Source organism: Neospora caninum, chromosome X (assembly GCF_000208865.1).
Source record: "Neospora caninum Liverpool complete genome, chromosome X".
Classification (NCBI taxonomy): Eukaryota; Apicomplexa; class Conoidasida; order Eucoccidiorida; family Sarcocystidae; genus Neospora; species Neospora caninum.
Genome location: NC_018396.1, coordinates 2,185,795 through 2,203,996, shown reverse-complemented (window position 1 = coordinate 2,203,996; position 18,202 = coordinate 2,185,795). Strand labels below are relative to the sequence as shown.

Sequence of the window (18,202 nt, the reverse complement as noted above, 5' to 3'; positions counted from 1 at the left end):
CGCATGTCGATTGACAGCGAGGCCGCGAGAGGCTCTGACTCAAGGAGAGGTGTTCTCGATCCTGCGGTCCAACCCCAAGCGGCAGTTTACCCGCGTTCGTGCATGTCGCCCACAAACGCTATCCCGGCAACGTGCCTATTTCCTTCTAGACGTGTTATGATTGCCGCGTTTTGCCTCGCTCCTCTCCTTCTCGTTTATCCTCTTCAGATGACCGACGCGCAGTTCAGAACCACGGGCGAGAACCTCTCTATCGCGTGCACGCTGGGCACGTCGTCCTGGGCTGACGTGCCGGCCGTGTGGTTCGAGGAGGTTCACTGTTACAAGTGAGAAACGAAGAGAGAGAAAAGAGGAAAGCGTCGCAATGCGAGAGCCTGTTTGAGGTCTGTGTCCTCTGAGGGTTCCTACGAAGGCAATACATCTGTTGTCTTTCTTGTCCCGCTAGGATGGCCTCTCGGGTCCTCGTCAACCAGGATATCGATGCCTCTCTTCTGTGGTCTGCTGGCAGCCATCCCCTATCCTTTTCCTGTGCCCGCTTGCCGATACAACTGCCTCTACACCTCTGTGCGAGACTATTCCTCTGCGCATCTCGACATTATAAAAAAACCGCCCGCCTGCTCGGTGCGCCTCCGTGCCTTTTCCGGTCGCATTGCCTGCGCATTCCCTCCGGTCTCCTGAGTATTCTCCTCTGCAGTCATTTCCAGGCAACCGTGCAAGGGTAGTACCGCCCCAACCGGTCACCTGGTTTCTCGGTTTCCCTCTCGTCATGCGTCCCCTCTCTGTAAATATCTATCTATAGAGAGATAGACAGATAGATAGATAGATATTTCAGTGGAAGTGTCGATTCACGGTGTTTGGTGAGTTTGTTTCTCGCTCTGTGTTCAGATACGGAAAAGGGGGGAACCCGTGTGTCGCCCTGCCGCTACCGAAATGCAACCCTGAAAAGCACGCCGAAGGCATCATGGTTGGTCACTTCACGCAGTTGATGAGTGATCGGTCTTCCTTTGGCGCATGCGCAGTTCGTTACTGCCGCCAGCCGTGCCAGTTGGGCGCCAAGACGGGGCAGAAAGTTCTCACAGTTTGCAACTACGCCGAAGGTGAGCACGCGAAAAGTCGGTTTCCGGTCTTCCTCGAGAACCGTTTTCCTCTCCAGAGGCGCAGACTTCCCTTGGGAACGGAAGAAAGGAACGACAGGAATGGGCGCGCTTTTCTGGCGTCTCCACCGTCCGATGCCTCGTTTTTCTTCGTTCTCTACGGTTGGATGTTTCAGGCGGGAATGTCGAGGGCACCTATCCCTTCAGCCGCCGTGTAGCGGAGCAGCTGAGTGCGATTCACCCTGAGATCTTCGAGGCGGCCGAGGACGAAGCAAGTCAGCAGGCGTGTCGCAATACACAGAAGCTCTGGACAGAAAAGAACCCGTCCAAGAAATTTTGAGAATGGGGACCACGCCCGCAGAAGCGGTTAAACTATAAAGAAGAGTCGAGCATTATCCATACATGCCAGGCGTAAAAAGCGTTCATCCAGTTGCTAAACAGGTGTCAGGCCAACACGAATCCGATCCGTGTATTCCGTACAGACTAACTTCAGGACAGAGACTACAACAAAGCGAATATCATGATATTCGCGCAGCTTGTAGACAAATGCTGGTACAAGCAGTGCAGGGGAAAGGTGCCGAGCGTCGCCTACGGAGACCGGCCTCATGCGATTTGCTTGGCAAGAAAGCAACGATAACGACTCGGGAGTAGCATGACATGCCTGCAACAAAAGTCGTTTTCCGAAGAACTAACGCGATCTCCTATTTCCTAGTGCCATTGGTGAACTCTTTTGGTCTGATCCTAAGTACGCAGTGAGCTAGCTAGATACAAGGGACCTGACAAGCATTACTAGATTTATATAAACGACAAAGACATCACGATTATAGATCAACTCTGAGGCAAGACTTTGCATACGTTTTTCGGAAACAACGGACGCGTGGGTGCGGCTTTGACGCCTTCCGAAGGCCACTCGAGTGACCCAGTGCGCGCGACAGCTACACGTGAATACGGAACAAAGTACACTCTTGGGGGCCCAACGGGAAGGGAGAAAGTGCGCTGTGACAGTCCGTTTCTTGTGTCGGTACGAAGTGGACGAAGAGGGCTTCCGATCATCCGCGAACACGGCCCACGGGTTTGCAAAACCTTGCAGCTTTTTCGTTGTGCATGTGCGTACATTTCTCCTGTCCGGGGTTGTGTACATGGTCCTGCATCCGCACCTTGTACCACCGAGCGTACGCCAGTAGTCGTACGTTGGTGGCGTGGGGACAGTCTACCGGAGCGATCGCACATCGTATACACCTTCCCGCCCATCCACCGGCGAAGCACAGCGTCGCGCGTCTCCGGTGCAAAGGCCCTATCCTCACAGGTCTCAGTGTCAGAGTGTGTGGGCGCGACACTGCTCGCTCTTTTAAGGCGCGCCTGGCAGCAAACAGGAACGTCTGAACCCTTCAAGACGCTCGCTACTCGCCTCTGTTTCATGGGCTGGGTCCAGAACAAAGCTGAAGCATTCCGTGCTGCGAAACCATCTGGGGTCGCCAGGCTCACTGAAGCGTCGGAAACGAGAGCGCTATTCCGGGAAAGGGACCCTCCCTGTTTTAGACGGCCCTCGGAGAGATCTTCTTTGATGCCGCACCCTCACACGCTTCAGGCAGCAGAGACGAAAAACAAAGTAATATGGCGTCCACCGAGTTCGCGCCGGTCGTTTCGTTGCGCGTTTAGGATGCGGCAATCGTCGGGATGCCGACTCGTGTGTCCTGACTGGATTCTGTCCCCTTACTACGGACGACCGCGTGTCCTGACTGGATTCTGTCCCCTTACTACGGACGACCGCGTGTCCTGGCGCACTGAAAGGTCTGTGCGCACGCCGGAATCGCCAGGCACATGCGTGTACGTAGTGCTTTGGAGGAATTGCGACACAACGGCCTGCACACGCACCGGCAGGGCGTTGTGTCTCCAGAGACCGGGGTGGCGTCGCTAAAGCGAGCGTACTCGCCACGAGGGTCTCCTGCCGAATGCGTCGCGTTGCAGCTTGTTGGAGCCATTTCCCGTTTTGTCCTGGGAGATATCACCCGAGGTTGTCGCAGCCAATCGTACGTGGAAAAAGCCTCCGAGGACCGGAAACGCAACAAGAGGGGTCGAGTGTGTCGTTTCTCTTCGATTCGCGTCCGGTCGTCGCGTCTGTCGCTAAGTGAATAGACATTCGGTGTGTATGCTCTTTCTCATTCTTTGAGAAACAAAGGTCATCGGGGAAAATGGAAGACGCTTCCGAACGCGAGCTGCCTGGCTTTTTCTTGCTGCGCACACACGTCTCCACCTGGCGCTTCCGGGCGAGAGACTAGACGTTAAGCATCTCCAGACACCTGTCGCATTGCCTTCTGCACACCACAACGAAGCCGGCCTGGTGCCGTCGTCGCACTTTCCTGTTGCGAGAGATGCCAGTCGTTCCACTTCCGAAGCAACTGCACTTCCTCGCGGCATTTCCTGGATGGCGAGAGGAAAACGGCTGTTTCCGAAGCCGCATGCCGAGAGAGGATTTGGTCGACGCCTCGTTTCCTACCGTTTTGTGTCGTTTTTCATTTCGGCCCTTGCTGGCCGACTCGGCCGTTTGGTAGCTGCCTGCTCTCTCTATCTCTCTGGACTTGATCCTTTGCAATTCGAAGCGCACCTCCGCATGTCGGCACACTGTCTCTGTCCCAGACAGGCGTGCCGACTTTTGTGTGTGTCACTCCTTTTCACCGACACTTTTTTCTGGGATTCTTGTCTATGTCTCTCTTTTTCGCGACACCCCTTCCCGTCCACTACCTGGAAAAACAAACTGCTCCATCGTGCAGGCGCGGAGACAGTCGAGCCGGTGTAGAAAAGGGAGGCATGCCGTTGAGCTTGACCGACGGCGGTTTCCATTTGCTTCCTTTTCTCTCTCGGATACTGCTGCCCTTCCCTGTGGTTCCCCTCTGCAATTCTGCGCATTTCCCCTTGCGGTGTTGTTCGTTTTTCCACTTGATCGAGTGCTTCCACTGCAGAGAGCGACACACATTTGGGACTCCCGGGTTGACTGGTATACTCTGTCTCGTCCCTGTCTTGCGCGTCGCGCGCGCGTGCGGGGACGTCTAGAGCTTGCATCGATACTGTTTTGGCTGTTTTTCGTAAGCTGGAGGTAACTCTGCAGTCTTTGTGTTACCGTAAGTCGCGCGGCAACTCGGGCAAGATGAAAGAATGAAGTTATCCGACACCCTTTCGGCAGGTACGGGGGCCCCGTCTCTCGAGTTTTCTGAACGATGCCGCGTTGCCCCTCAGCAAACTCCCGAAACATCTGATCCGGTGCAAGATTCGGCACAAGTCGATCCGTTCAAGCCTGCACGGTAGACTAAGATTGGAGGCTGTTCCGTGTGGATTCTGTTTGACGTGACCGTCGACTGTGTCGGTCTCGGATGAGGTACACGAAGGCACACAAAATTTGAACCCGCAGTTCAACAGGCACCGTGCAGAGAACCCCCTGCCTCGGGTCTTTCGACGTCCGGTCTGCATGATGTCTTTTCCGCTGAGTTTTTATGGTATTGGTGTCTTTCTTCGTCTCCCGGCATTCCTGTGTTTCAGCTGTAAGAATTGACGTGGATAAATGACTGTGGACGAGTCGAGGGCCTCGCCGTACGAAGCCACTTTGCGATATTTTTGGTGTGTGCTGTCTTCGTGTTTGCGGTCCCTCGACTGGAGGAGTGAAAACAGCCCGCACGCCTCAACATCTCCGCCTCTGGCGTTGACTCCGTCAGCGATTCTGTGTTTGGCAGCGCAGTCTTTGGTGCACGTGAAGCGGTCTGCGTCGTTGGCTTCTCAAGGGTCCAAATCTTCGCACTGTTCCCGCGGAACCGTGATCCGCCCTCGACTCATCCCTCGCGACGGTCACCTTCGTGACGTTTTCTCTGTCCTCGAACACTTTTTGTCAGAGTCCACTGTGAGCTCTCGACGCCCGCGTCGGGCCGTAGCAGATACAGCCGTGCCACGGATGGCGTCTTGTGCGTCAAAAACTCGCCTCCGGAAACGTCCGGAAGACACCTGTGTGTCGGACGTGGACAGCGATCCACCCCCGAAGAAAGCAAGTGTCTACGACTCCTCTTCCCTTGTGTCGAATGCCGACAAAAAAACTTCTCATGCCTCTTCCTCAGGGGCTCGCCGACTCAACGACCACCCACGGGGGACGGGCGAGGGAGCAGTCGATGAAGCTCCGGTGTATGTACACCGCATCCTGGGATCGAGAAGAGGGTACGACAAGACGCGCCCGCCCCCCGCTTCGAGTTCTTGCGAGAGTGAGGGCAGAATCAGGGCGGAGGCCGGAGGGGAGACCCGACGAAGCTCGAGAGTTGGCCAAGTCCTGGAGCTTTTGTCGGCATCAGGGAATGGCGAGCAGGCGGCGTCGCCTGGCGAAACAACCGCTCCGAGCTCGCCCCACTCCATCCGCGTGACAGCGTCCATTGACGTGGCCGAGCAAAAGGGTACGGTAGCATCGAATCTTTCTGGAAAAGACAGCGAGAGCGAAAGCCCACAGGGAGAGTCAGCCTGTTCCAGCTGCCTCAATCACCGAACGTCGGCATGCAGCGTGTCTGGCCATTCTCCACGACAGCGGTCGCCGGCGGTGCGCCCCGGTGCTGCGCCCTCGGCTGTACGTCCAGCGTCCCGTGCCCCTTCGAGTTCGATCGGTTCGTCGCCATCCGCTTCTCTCGCCCGGCCACCAGACGGCGCGAAAAGTCTCCGGCAGTCTCTTCAGGCTGAGGACTCGAGCCCAACCGCAAATGCGGGGCGATCGTGCTCGTCTTCGGCCTCCTCGTCCTTAGACGCGGCGGTTGTAGCCTCCCCAGCGCTGTCGTCGGCCGGCGCGGGGCCTGCCTCGGAGTCCAGCTCCACTCCCTCGTCTCGTTCGCCCTCGCTCCCACCGTCCTCTCCAGAGGGTCCAGAGTTGCCTTCCTGGATCAAGCAACTGAACTCGCCAATGCTCCCCTCGATCCTCTCTGCAGTTCCGCGGGCTGCCGCCGCTCGCACTCGCCTCACCACAGCGCCAGGCGACAGCGAAGACCGATCGGCTCCGCCGCCTGAGGAGACGCCTCAAGAACTGGAAACTGTAGAGCCGTGCTACCGCGCACGAACTGCGCCTGTCGATCCCCCTCCGCCGTTTCCTTTCCCTCTTTCCGTCACACCCAGCGGCTCGCGAGGCCGGTCTGCCGCCAGTCAATTCGCGCTCCCGGCGAGAAGCAAGGCGGCGCCTTCCGCCAACGGAGCTTCTTCCAGTGAACACGCGGAGAAGCGGAAGAGCTCGCAGGCCTCCGATTTGCCGAGCCACGCGAGCGTCGCCTCGACGGGCGTCGCGAGAGGTCGAACAGCGCAGCCGGCGGGCGCGGGGCCAGCAAAGGGCGAGAAGTCTGGAGTCGCCGCACGACACGAAGGCGTTTCTGCTGCTCGGGAAGAAGGTGCCGCTTTCTCTTCACAGACGCTCAAGCGCCTCGGAGAAGACCGAGGCGCAGCCGCTGTCGCTGGGGGCGCGGCACAGGCCGGGAGCTCGGGAACGGCTGGTGCGCGTGTGGTGGCTTCTCGCGGATCGAGCAGTGCGTCACCGGGCACCCAAAGTTCTGGCGGACACGCCCGTGGCGATGGCGTCTCGGGGGCGTCTTCCCAGGGTTCTTCGGATGACGCGCCAACATCGCCCCGTGCAGGGTGTGGAACCGGGGCGTCGCAGACAGCGGAGACTGTCTCCTTTTCGTCCCCTCGATCGGCTTCTCTCCATCCTTCGCCGCTGCCGCGGGCGCTTCCTAGAAGGGGCGGAACCGTAGGTAAGGAGTCGCGCAGCCTCCGTGAAAGAGGCGGGTCAGCTGCAGCGCAGTCGAGGGGGGCTGTCCTGCATGGTGCGCTTCCCGGCCAAACGTCTTGTGTGTCGTTGCAACCCACTTTTCTTCTCGAATGATAAAGAAGCCGTCCGACCCCCTGGGCTCCCCGTGTGTGCTAAGCGGCGCGCGTTCTTCTCTGCTGGCTGTGTCTCCAGGTGTCGGCACTCTTTCTGTGCAGCGAGGCGGAATCGGCGGCGTTCCTGCTCTCTCCGAGCACCCGTCCTTCTCCCTAGAGAAACAGCTGCAAGGTGCGGAAGACCGGCGAGCCTACTTGCGGCGTCTCCTGCGCGGAGGCGCCCCAGGGCGCCCGGAATGGCCGTTGCCCGTGGAGACAAAGACGCTGTTGGAGGCCGCCGGCGTGACCGCTGGGCGCTTCCAGCCCGATCGCTGGTTCGGCTGGGGCATTGAACCCTTTCCCTCGGCGCGCGTCTTGGAGTGGAAACTCGCCAGAGTGCTCGGACGCCCAGTCCTCGACGCCGCTGCGAGAGGCGACGCGACCGTCTGGGGCGTGCTCTGCCTGTCGCTGGGGGCGATCCTCCTGGGTGCCGACGTCGCCGAACTCCGCGCCGGCTTCCAGAGACAGGGGTTGCCGGTGCCGGACCCGCTCGTCGAGGGCCGAGCTTGGCTCCGGGGCGCAGAGGGCGGGAAGTGAAGCTGGAACCAAGATGCAGCCACAGGCGCCAAGAAAGGAAGCGTCGCACTTTAGGCGCGAAGAGAGAGTGAGAGAGACCCCGCTGAGACGCAAAGTCGCGAAGCCGCAGGGGACAAAAACGCAGGACAACCTAGCGGAAACCAACGGGGAGCGAGGGAAGGATACGCTGCCGTCCAGGTTCAGAGAATGATGATGTGTCTCTCTGATCGCGCAACCCTTCGAGCGCGTGCGTCCGGGAAACGAGAAGAGTAAAACACCGGAGAGTCCGTGAGAGAGACGTGGAATATCGAGAGCGGTACGAATGCCGCAGGATATGTGAACATACATTTGGATCTCTGGTGTGCACCCGCATTCGCGTTACATTCATTTAGAGATTATATGCATCTGTATGTTGAGACAATGTGCTTTCTCGTGTGTTGCCGCAGAATTTCCCTTTGTGGGCATGTATGGTTCGTGTGTGAAGCGGTCCAGCCGGGCACATGGTATACATGCTTGTCTAGATGCTCTCTGGCGTGTGCTCTCGCTCGTCGACTGTGCATATTTTATATACCGCCATGTGCATCTGTGCGGCGGTCCATCCGTACCCGAATGTATAGATTTGCTTTCTCGTCTGATATGCGTTACTCGGAATGCCGATTGTTGCCGCACGCAAATATAGGTAGCTCCGAACGGAAGCCAAAAGGCGTTCCCAGCCCGGTGCCTGTCTATCGTGCTGCGGACGATCTACTGGGAGAGAAATAGTTGATCTGTGCGTTTGTATCAACATGCTGTTCTATAGATAGATGTGACTAGCAATAGACGGCGTTGCGGCAGGCACGGGAGACAGTGGAAAACGAGCCCCTATGTTGGACAGAAAACCATTTTCTTTTTCGAACCACTGGACATGCGCAGCGTTCGGGATCTTCGTCCTTTTACGTGGAAAGCTGAGCAGCCAGAGAGGGGAAAAGGCAGGTGACGGACCCGGTCCCCGCTGCCGCGTACACCGCAATTGTGCCTCTGCCTGAGAACGCCGAAGGAAGACAGCTCAAGTCGGAGAAAGGAAGTTCTCAGTTTCCTGCAGGCGCCAAAGACCTGAGGCGACCGTCTGTGTGACCACGCCATGAGACCCGTCCTTGCAAGTATCACACGGAGGCGGCAGTGTTTCATATGTCTGACGAGCGAACGAAAGGAACGTTTGATGTTGTGGAAAGCGAGGCGAAAGCGGAAATGGGGACGACAGAAACAGCGCGGCGAGTTCAGACTGTTCTGCCATCACGAGGCTTTGGAGAAAAGACGGTCTGGCTTGTGCCCTATAGGCGTGTGTTACAGTGTATGTACAGCTCGTGTGTTCCAGTGAGAGGGCAGTGATACAATGAAACATGTCACGGGACGTCGGGAATGTGCGGGGAGAAACGAACCGGCCCTCATCGTCCATGCATCTGAGGGCGCTGTTCTTTTTCTGTCAAGAGAAAGAGAAAAGAGAAGGCAACATGTGTGAAGGGTAGTACGATGCAACGTGACGCAGGCTGCCGGGAGGAGAGAAGGAGACGTTTTTCGTGTAGCGATTCAAGCGAGGGCGCGCTAACGCGGCGTATCCGCCGTGCGTGGAAACTAGGGTGTCCTGACACGTTAAAACGGCGGGGAGCCATGAGTGGCAGCACATTTCAGAGACGGTCAGGTTTACAGCCGGGCAATTGATTAGCGGCGCACTCTAACTATGGGAATCTCACCTTAGAAGCGCGTGCGTGCAGTCATGCACGAAGGAGGTTCGGCAGATTTTTGGGTTGCCGGTCGCGTCGACCTAGAAGTGGCCGTGGCGGATTATATATCCGAGACGTCTATCCACCTGTTTTTCCCGAGACGAGTCGGTCCTCTTCGGAGCGAACCGAAGCGGGGGAGGTGCTTGCTTTTTCCAGGAATGTTCCCTTCACCGGCCTTGCGCGCGTGACGTCTCACGACTTTGATTTCGAGTGTATAACACATGGGCCCATCCACCTCGACAGAAATAACTTTTCCGGTCGCTCTTTTCCCCCAAGGTCATGTCTTGCTGCTACGCACTCAACTGTGTTTTCCTTGGAGAAACGTAACATGCCGCTCGTGCGTTAACGAGAAGGCCGTTCTTTTCGCGATGTGCGAGCATTCGTTTTTTCTTTTCCTGCGTCGTTGCAGGGACCCGAAGCCGTTCATGAGTGCGCGTCGACTCTCTCGTTTAATGTGGGATACCAATCAGCAAACGGTCAGTTTTTGTGAGTCATGTAGAAAAGCAATAGAGATGTGCATTTGCCGCGCTTCCGCCAATCCAAACGTCCGTAGGGAAGCGCGTTACTCGTTTCTTTCACTGCTTCACGCTGTTCAAATCGGGAACGACCCGGTCGTAAAAGTAAGGGCTTGCTCGAACACCAAGTCCACACCTGGCCTCACTTAGGAGAAACCAGAAAAGCCGTACCACTAATTAAACCATCGTAACGTTACCCCTCTCAAATGGATTCGCCTCAGCCGCGCAGGTGCAGCGTTCACTGCACAGAATGGAGTCAAAACGACGCTTTTAGACAGACTCCGTTCCCTGAACTGATGAAAAGAAAGCGCCATGAAGGGGTGCTCCAATAAGGATTATATGGCAATGGTGTCAGCGTCAGCCTTTGATGGCACCTGTAGCACGGGTCTGGTGCTCGGCATCACCTGTTACCGTTACCCGCAAAAACGCGGAGAGTTATGTTTGGAAGGCCCTTCGTTTTACTAGCGACCTAATCGGTCGAAAGGGAGGACAGAAACTCGTGCCGGTTACACAGAGAAACAGAAATGTTGTAGCTGTAACCATGAAGTCATTTTACTGAACCGTGCGGATACCCTATATACATATATGTAGTTAGGGCGCGTACTTAGATACGCATGCATGTATAGGCGTACAATGTCTCCTTCAGCTTGTCTGTGCATGTCGGCCTCCACACTCCGACGGCCCCGCTGTGCATGTTAGGCATTCAAGGAGAAACACATCGTAGAGAACGGCGCCGTTTCGTAGTCTAAAATTGCTTTTTTCAGTAAAGCGATTTCTTCAGTAAGTAAAGCAACGGTGATCGTCGCTCACAAAGGTGAAACGACCTGAGCAGGGGGAAAATTCTGTGAATTTCGACGTATTTGCAAGTTATCCAAAATACATACACTCTCCGGTAGCGCAGAATATCGACTAACTCCGTCCATACCGTCTTCGCTCTGACAAAAGGTTAATGCGTTAAACGCCACAGAGCGTGAGCCAATGTTGAGGCTGGGCATGAGTGCTCCGACACTCTATTTCGTGCTGGATTCGTGGATGGGTGAAGGCGCGATATCTAGAAGTCCCTATGGACCTTTTCCCATGTCTTTGTGCTAAAAGATTCTTCTGCCTTTGAGACGTTCAGGGACGGAGTTTTTCAGAAATGGTACCACCGAAGAGGCGTAAAACGATTGAAAAGGAGAGAACGTGGAAGCACTAGGTTTCCCTGAGAATGACACAGGCGATGCCGCTTTTAGGAACCCAACGTACAGGGACAAATGAGTGCGGTTAAGGCCTGCCGCTGGGGAAAAGAAGCTTGCCGAATCATGGACTCCTCCAACCCGGCCGCTCCCTCTTCCCTTCCGTTGTCCTTGCAACGAGAGAAAAAAACGTGAGGAAGGAAGAAGTCGAACTAAGCTCGGTTATTCATCTAGAGGGACAGCACAGTTCCATGATTCTCCGTGATTTTGTAGGAAAGGGAAAACCTTCTGCGTAGGTGTCCATTGTCGCCTGGTGCTCTACGGCGAGAAAGCCAGATCTATGTCGCATGTCTCTGCGTTTTTTTTTCCTCAGGCAGAACTAGCCCTAGTCTGCTGCCGTCTTCATACTTTCCCCTAGGGCTGCAATACGCGCAGCCGCTTGAACAGGATCCGCGCGTTCGACGGAAAAAGGCAAGAAGGAAACCTCCGCTGGGGGCTTGGCAGGGACGATGACCTGGGGGACTTGCCAGTGAGGATGCAAGGCGCCTGCATAGACGAACAACTTTCTGAGACAAAGACACCAGGACGCAGCAAAAGCGACAGAGAAGGCAGGTGTCAGGGCGCGAGAAAGAGGCCACAGGAGGATATTTTTGGAACAGACCACCGCCGGTCAGCGCGCAGCTGCAGGAGAGAGCGCGCAAGCCGGGAAAAGGCAGAAACGGAGACAAGACGGAGGGACGACGCGAATAGCTGGGCAGGAGAGGCTGGCATCCCCGGCGAAGAACGCCGCACAGAGACCCGACCCAGGAGCAGCGAGGACGAACAGAGGTAAGGAAACGGAGAAGCCGTTATTAGCAAAGCCGCTGAGAAAAATGTGGGAGGAGCGACGCGTGCGGGGTCAACGGAAAACAGAGAGCAACTTTTGAGAGAAAATGGCGCGGGGTGCACTCTGACAGGAGAGAAGAACACAAAGGAGTATCGCTGAGGAGCACCAGAAACAAACGTCAACACTCACCTGTACATGACAGGCCGGAGTCGATTAGGTGGCAGCATGCGTTTCACAGCCAAGTTGAGCTGCATATACACCGGACAAGATGGAAGACCAGAAACAGCATTTCGCGATCTTGTGCCCACCGAATTCCCATGATTTCGTTATCAACAGACTGCGGTCTCTTTTCCACTTGCCCCACAGAGGGCCGGATTCTCCGGAGTCTCGCACCCTGGTTGCCGCTGCATTCCTTTTGTCTCCGCTGGGCACCCAGCGACCGGCACGACGATGTTATAGTGATAAAGAAACAGTCTCTCCTCTCCTGTACACGAGGCTGAGTGTCTCACAACACAGACCACACTGGGGATGCTTTGACCAAGGTTACTTCACTTGAGGACTCGGCGTATGTTGCGAAACGCACAGACGTGGGAGTTGTGGTGGGGTGTATCGCCTTTGCGGCCGCGGTTTCAGCGCTTCTGCCTGAAACCCGCCGCCGCAGCTGTAGACAAGGTTCATTCTTGGGATGTTTCTGTGAAGCTAGGGCGACAGAGAAGCTTTTTTTGTGATTCACACTGGCAGGAACAGAAGAGACGTACAATCATAGCAGGGTTCCGGGCCATGATCGTCTTGGCCGTGATGATCTTCGGCCCCCCGGGGTGAGCTGCAAGGAGACAAAAACAAAGAGAGACGGGGTTGCCAAGTTGCATTTGCCTCTCCACCATCGCCGCCTAGGATGCCTCCTGCGAGTCTCGCTTCCTTCCTGTCCTCTCCAGCATGCGCAGCCTATCACGCTACGACGACAGCAGATTCTCCCATGCCCCAAAAAGCGTATATGCCACAGACCGCGCGCGTATGCTCAGATATATATATATATATATATATATGTAAATATAAATTGGTGCATATGTGCATATGCGTCTAAGTGTGAGGACGAGAGGAAAGAGGCAAACGATGACTCAAAGGAGACTTTGGAAAGTACCTGGAGGCACTAATCACGACAGACAATAGGATATTGCCAACGAAAATGAACCTCAGTGGATGTGGCGAGTAGAGGTGGCCTCGAAGGAACCCGTGCAACTGTTGACCTGTGCTCCTATGCGCGTAGCGAAGAGATGACGCCGCTTTCGCCTTTTCTTCCCTACTTTTACGATCGAATTTGTACACCTTGGTATCCCATGTGTGACCCGCCATCTTGAGATGAATGGCGTTCACCACGATGACGCTGTCTCCCGCCGCAGTTCGCGGCGTAAAGTCGACGCGGTGTTTCCCTTGGAGAAGACGAACGACTTGCGCCGCTAAGCCTCCAACGCTCTGCACAAGACGCAGGAAAAGGGACAGGAAAAACTACGGAAATCCACGCACATGCCATCCGAAAAAGAACGGCACATGTCCACGTCCTGACAACGGGCGCATCCCGAACCCAAAAATGGAAAGGAAAAAAGGAGAGAGAAACCGAGCCAACAGGAGAGGGAAGAACGCAGCTATCCCAGGGTTTCATACGGGCAACGGTGGGATCGCACACCCGTTCAAAAGCGCCAAGCAGATTAGCGGCTACTCGCGAGTTATTGATACGGAACAGAGAGCAAATGGACGTGCAAGAGACACCGGAACGCCAAAAGCTATCCAACAGATGCCCCGGGGATTACTTCACGAACGGGTCAACAACCGTGGAGCGGCAACGGCCGATTCTGATGCACTTGAGAGCGCGAGTTTAAAAGTTCTCACCCTTCCTTTGCCGTCCAGGACATGCCAGTGGTTGCCACTCTCTTCATCCAGCATCGTCACAGCCTTCAAACTGGTGTGCTGTTTAGCAAGGGGGTGGTGGTCTCTTGGCATATTACGTTTCATGAACGGCCGGCTTATCCTGCAAATGGAGAGACAGCGCAAATATATATTTCCTTCCACTTTCTCTCGATACACACGGACCAAACAATCAATACCAGCACTGCCTGCGGTCTTGTTTCTCGAGACACAGAGGAGACAGGCATCAGATGGTGAGAGTACCGACGGCCACAGATTACGGAACAGCGAGAGGTGTGCAAAGACGAGGGTCTTCCAAAGGCCCTTGACAGCGAACGGATGGGAAAAAAGGATTACGACATAATTACAACTCCCTGGTACAGATAAGGACGTGAGGGTTTTAGGATCTTGTCGCTTCCAGCTGGTCGAATGCCATTTCGAAGGAACAAGGCTCTTAATATACGATATATATGTATATATATATATATATATATATATGGCTTCGCAAAGGCAGGGGGGATGACGGCGACGCAGCTGCGCTCCCGAAGCACAGAGAAATAGAAAATGTTTCGTCGTAGCATTCACGGTCCGTGTTGCGGAACTGGGAACGAAGGTGATGTGCAGATCCATTCCTGCGTTTTGCTGCAGAGACTGAAGATTTCTGGATTCGTCGATCTTCGCTTTGCTATCTCACTGCAAATCTTTTCCCGCATTTGGGCAAGAATGCAAAGCAAGAAGGGAGAGACCTCCCAGCAGATCGGCACCTTTTGCTGCGGCCTTGCGAGAGTGCAATGTAGATACACTGCACGGCGGAGGTCCCACCAATATGATCGTGGGAGGCAGGTCCTACCATTGGACGTCGGCGAAAGGGTTGATGTGGCCTTCGTGAAAAGACCCTTTCGGGTAGCTTTGCGAGAGGCGCAGAAGGGATCGCCACATGGTGGAGAGAAGGAAAGTAGAAGGATGTGCGCAAAAACGAGAGGGTTTTCTCTTCTCGAAGAACTACGAAAGAGAAACACTCAAGAAAGCAGACCCACCTCCACGTGAGAGCTGGGTCTTCGCTCGGGCCATTTTGACCCGGCCAAGAAGACACGCGTGGAAACAGAACGAAGAGGAGAGGCCTACATACCAGTAGAACCGAGACAAAAAAGTCAACTCCAGTACCGTCGAAAGACTCACAGAAAGAAACAATCACACGATCTGCAGGTGGCCGGATTTCTGCTCGGTGGGGTCAGACGACTCGCCTGTGAAATCCTTCCGGATGCTGGCTGTTCTTGTGCCGCAAACGAAGACTGGAAGTCACAGAATTGACGACAGAAATCGATGGAAGTGAACAATCCGTGAGCGACACCGCCCGAGGAAGCTCTCCTGCCCGACAGATGTGCTGCCTTGGGGCTGTCCGTTTTGCGAAAGTGTGCACAGATTGAGTTGCATGCGCAAAAGACAGCGAACGAACCGCGCTCGACTACGTGACAGGCACGCATACCGAAGCCAGTGCTGAGGCGAAGCAGTGCCGCTCAGTATACTCTTCTGAAAAGATGGGAGCTGTCGGACCAGCATTTTGAGAAGAAAAAACGGGATGCATCGTACAGAAAATACATTGTTCAACCGGATGGTACAAATGCGTCAGTGGGACCGCTGCCGATATCCTGTCAAAAACAGTGTACGCCGACACGCACATACTCGTACAGGCACACGATGGAGAACGTGCAGTTCGAAGACACATCTGTTTTGTGCTTTTGGAGCCACGCCGAAGGACGAGCGCCGGACGCGCGCCGGAGATTCATGGTTGGTTGTCCACGTGGTCAGTTTCTGTGGAGGCCGCAGTTTTTATGTGACTGCGTTGAGGTTGCTGGGGAAGAACGTCGTTTAGGTTTCTACGAACTACCTGTTTTTCGTGGGGACATACGTCGAGTTTCACTACTGGTTTAGATCTTGCATGTCTCAAAAGTCTACAGGATCCAAGTTCTATTGTGTTAGCGGAGCATAGTTAAGATGATAACTACTGTGGAAACAGAGCCATCTGAATACCATCTATATCTAAAGGGACCAGGGTTGCTGTCAGCTGTATTGGATAATCTGAAGGTTCGTTTGTTTCCTCGAAGCTAGCGTCACCGAAATGGACATCCACCCCGACATTGGGGACGAGGAAGAAAGTCAGTGCAAGAGGCAGCAAGGGGCATAACCCAGATCCTATGATGACAGCAAGGTCAAGGTTATCGAAATTGCAACTGCCCCTCTCATCGTTCATTGTTTTTATGCCTAACAGGTACACAGAAAGGAAGTTGCCCATATACTTGGCCAGAGAACTTCCAAAGTTGTTGACGCCAGCGACGACGGCGTACATGGTACTTTCAACCTGGCGTGGACACAAGCGGGAAATCAGGACACATGAAGGCATGAACGCTCACATACTAATCACCTCTTCAATTATTGCAGCACTGCAGAAGTACCAAACTTTGTCCGGGATCCCCAGGTAGTCGATATTCCAGCGATATATCATGATAACGTCAAAAACTGATGTTAGACAGGTCAAAAGGGAAGTTATCCAGAAGGCTTTGCGCAAGCTCCATTTGCTGACGAATTTTTGAAAGAGCATAACGCCAACGAACCCGAAGACCACCTAGCGTTATTAAACGTTTCCGCTTGTGCGTGTGTCTCTATCGTATTCGGTCCTTGCTTATCTTCGCCGGTTCTTCGGCTCTTTCTTGCTCCTTCCTTTCTTCTATTCTTTCTGCCTACTGCTGACTCCTCACTGGAGCAGGCGGCGAAAGTCATCGTCGGATCGAAGTGCCCTTCTTGGGCGAGACGCTACTGATCATTGTCACTCTGCACAAAAGCAGGTTGAACGGCCTACTGCGGAAAGCCACAGGTTTTCTCTCTGTTGAACGCACCCTACCGAAAATTCTACTCGATTCCTGGTTGGGAAAAAGGAACGAGCCCTTGCGTGAATCTGCTACGAAAACATCAAACACGCCTAGTGATGTGTCTCTCAACCAACGAAAACACAGAACAAACTTCTTCCAACAACGTCTTGCCCCAGCACCACCGCGTGGCAATGTAGCATCTTCGTGCCTGGCGTGTGAATTGGGGGGAGGGGAATAAGGCGCTCTGTCAACTGGTTTGGGAAAGTCACCGGTACCGATCTAGTTGTCGTAGCGCAAACAGTTTTCTTAGCAACGCCAGTCTAGTACACTACTAGACGAAAAGAGGGAAGCAGTGTTCCGAAAGGGAATGAATGAGGCTAGTCCACAGCGTGGCAAGAGGAATGTAATCACTGAGGTTCACAACCAGGGTATTAGAGAGAGAGGCACTGAATAGTGAGGGCTGACATCGGTCCCTTCGCCGACCGCTGTGTGGCTCAGAAGACAAAAGAGATGCACAGAGACTGCAGCAGCGTTTTTCCTTCATCACTTGCGATTCCATGAGTGCTGCTGAATTCTCGATCAGGGTTCGTTGTGCTTGCCGCAACAGCAACATCAATTCGTCTTCTCTAGCGTCGGTGGACCTTTTCTCTGCGGCGCCTCCCAAGCGTCGTTCCAAACCCTTTCTCTGAACATCCGCAGTTTAGAACACTCCAGCGTCAGTCAAATGGTGCGAAGGTTCTCGTAGAAAGTCCCGGTAGCAGTGAGCAATTCGACTCTGAAAGGAGCTGTAACAGGCCTCCGTTCCAGTGAAGAATTTTTTTCTGTTGTTCCCTACTCACTTCAGTAACTCTCGTTCACAGGTCGAGAAAGATATATAGACCCATATCAGTGAGACTTTGGTCGCTAAACTATATATATATATATATATATATATTTGTAATTGTTTACGCCCAAACCTAGGTTACGCTGGACGATTTGGCACATGTGGGGAACAGTTGTTTATGTATGTCTTTCGGCGAGACGGAGAAATATCCACTAAAGTCGTTTGCTCCATAGTGACCGGCGCGCATGAGGTGTTATATGCCTTTCGAGTGTCTCTCTGGACGGCGTAATCAGATCTAAACGGCTTTCCGATCAGACGAAACCGCTCTGCATGGCCCACGGCCATCTTTCGTTTCCGGTTTGTCGTTTGTACGGCGGTGCATGCAAATCTGCGACCTTCCACCATGAACCGTTATTTTCTAGCGAAAAGTTCCCTAAACGGAAATGAGCAAACGTGACAGCATCCATGTTAACCGGCAAGAGAGTAGTTTCTTCTATCACCCCAGCCGAAACAGAATTGCCACAGTTGTTCTTTGGGAGAACTCTTTCCACCGGACCGGAGCAACAAACATTTCATTTCAGAAACAATTTCATGTACATTGGAGCCACGGGATTCTAACGGACCTAGGCATACCGTTTCCATGCCTCACATGTCACGACAATCGACTTTTTTCACGTTGATCACCAGCGTTTGAAACCATCAGACTGCTAGCGTGGCTTAATCCACGAAGGCTGCAGCCGAGGATAACGCCATGGGGCGTGGTGACAGTTGCAGAAGCAATGCTTCGTCACCTTCGCCAGAA

General features: G+C 54.3%; 3 protein-coding genes across 3 annotated transcripts; 2 read left to right on the top strand and 1 right to left on the bottom strand.

The window, feature by feature from the left end:
• Positions 1-207: 207 nt before the first annotated feature.
• NCLIV_047480 (hypothetical protein) lies at positions 208-1,431 on the top strand (the record flags this gene model as incomplete). Its single annotated transcript, XM_003884299.1, has 3 exons — positions 208-323; positions 883-1,094; positions 1,268-1,431. The coding sequence occupies 3 exons, from the start codon at positions 208-210 to the stop codon at positions 1,429-1,431; spliced, it is 492 nt and encodes a 163-aa protein (XP_003884348.1).
• A 3,600-nt stretch (positions 1,432-5,031) lies between these two features.
• NCLIV_047470 (conserved hypothetical protein) lies at positions 5,032-7,553 on the top strand (the record flags this gene model as incomplete). The annotated part of the gene is made up of 2 exons (XM_003884298.1): positions 5,032-6,847; positions 7,057-7,553. 2 exons carry the CDS (start codon positions 5,032-5,034, stop codon positions 7,551-7,553), a joined length of 2,313 nt encoding a protein of 770 aa, XP_003884347.1.
• Positions 7,554-11,367: 3,814 nt separating this feature from the next.
• Positions 11,368-14,649, bottom strand: NCLIV_047460 (putative 50S ribosomal protein L13; the record flags this gene model as incomplete). Its single annotated transcript, XM_003884297.1, has 6 exons — positions 11,368-11,548; positions 11,998-12,056; positions 12,567-12,631; positions 13,113-13,281; positions 13,696-13,834; positions 14,561-14,649. The coding sequence occupies 6 exons, from the start codon at positions 14,647-14,649 to the stop codon at positions 11,368-11,370; spliced, it is 702 nt and encodes a 233-aa protein (XP_003884346.1).
• Between the last annotated feature and the right edge of the window lie 3,553 nt (positions 14,650-18,202).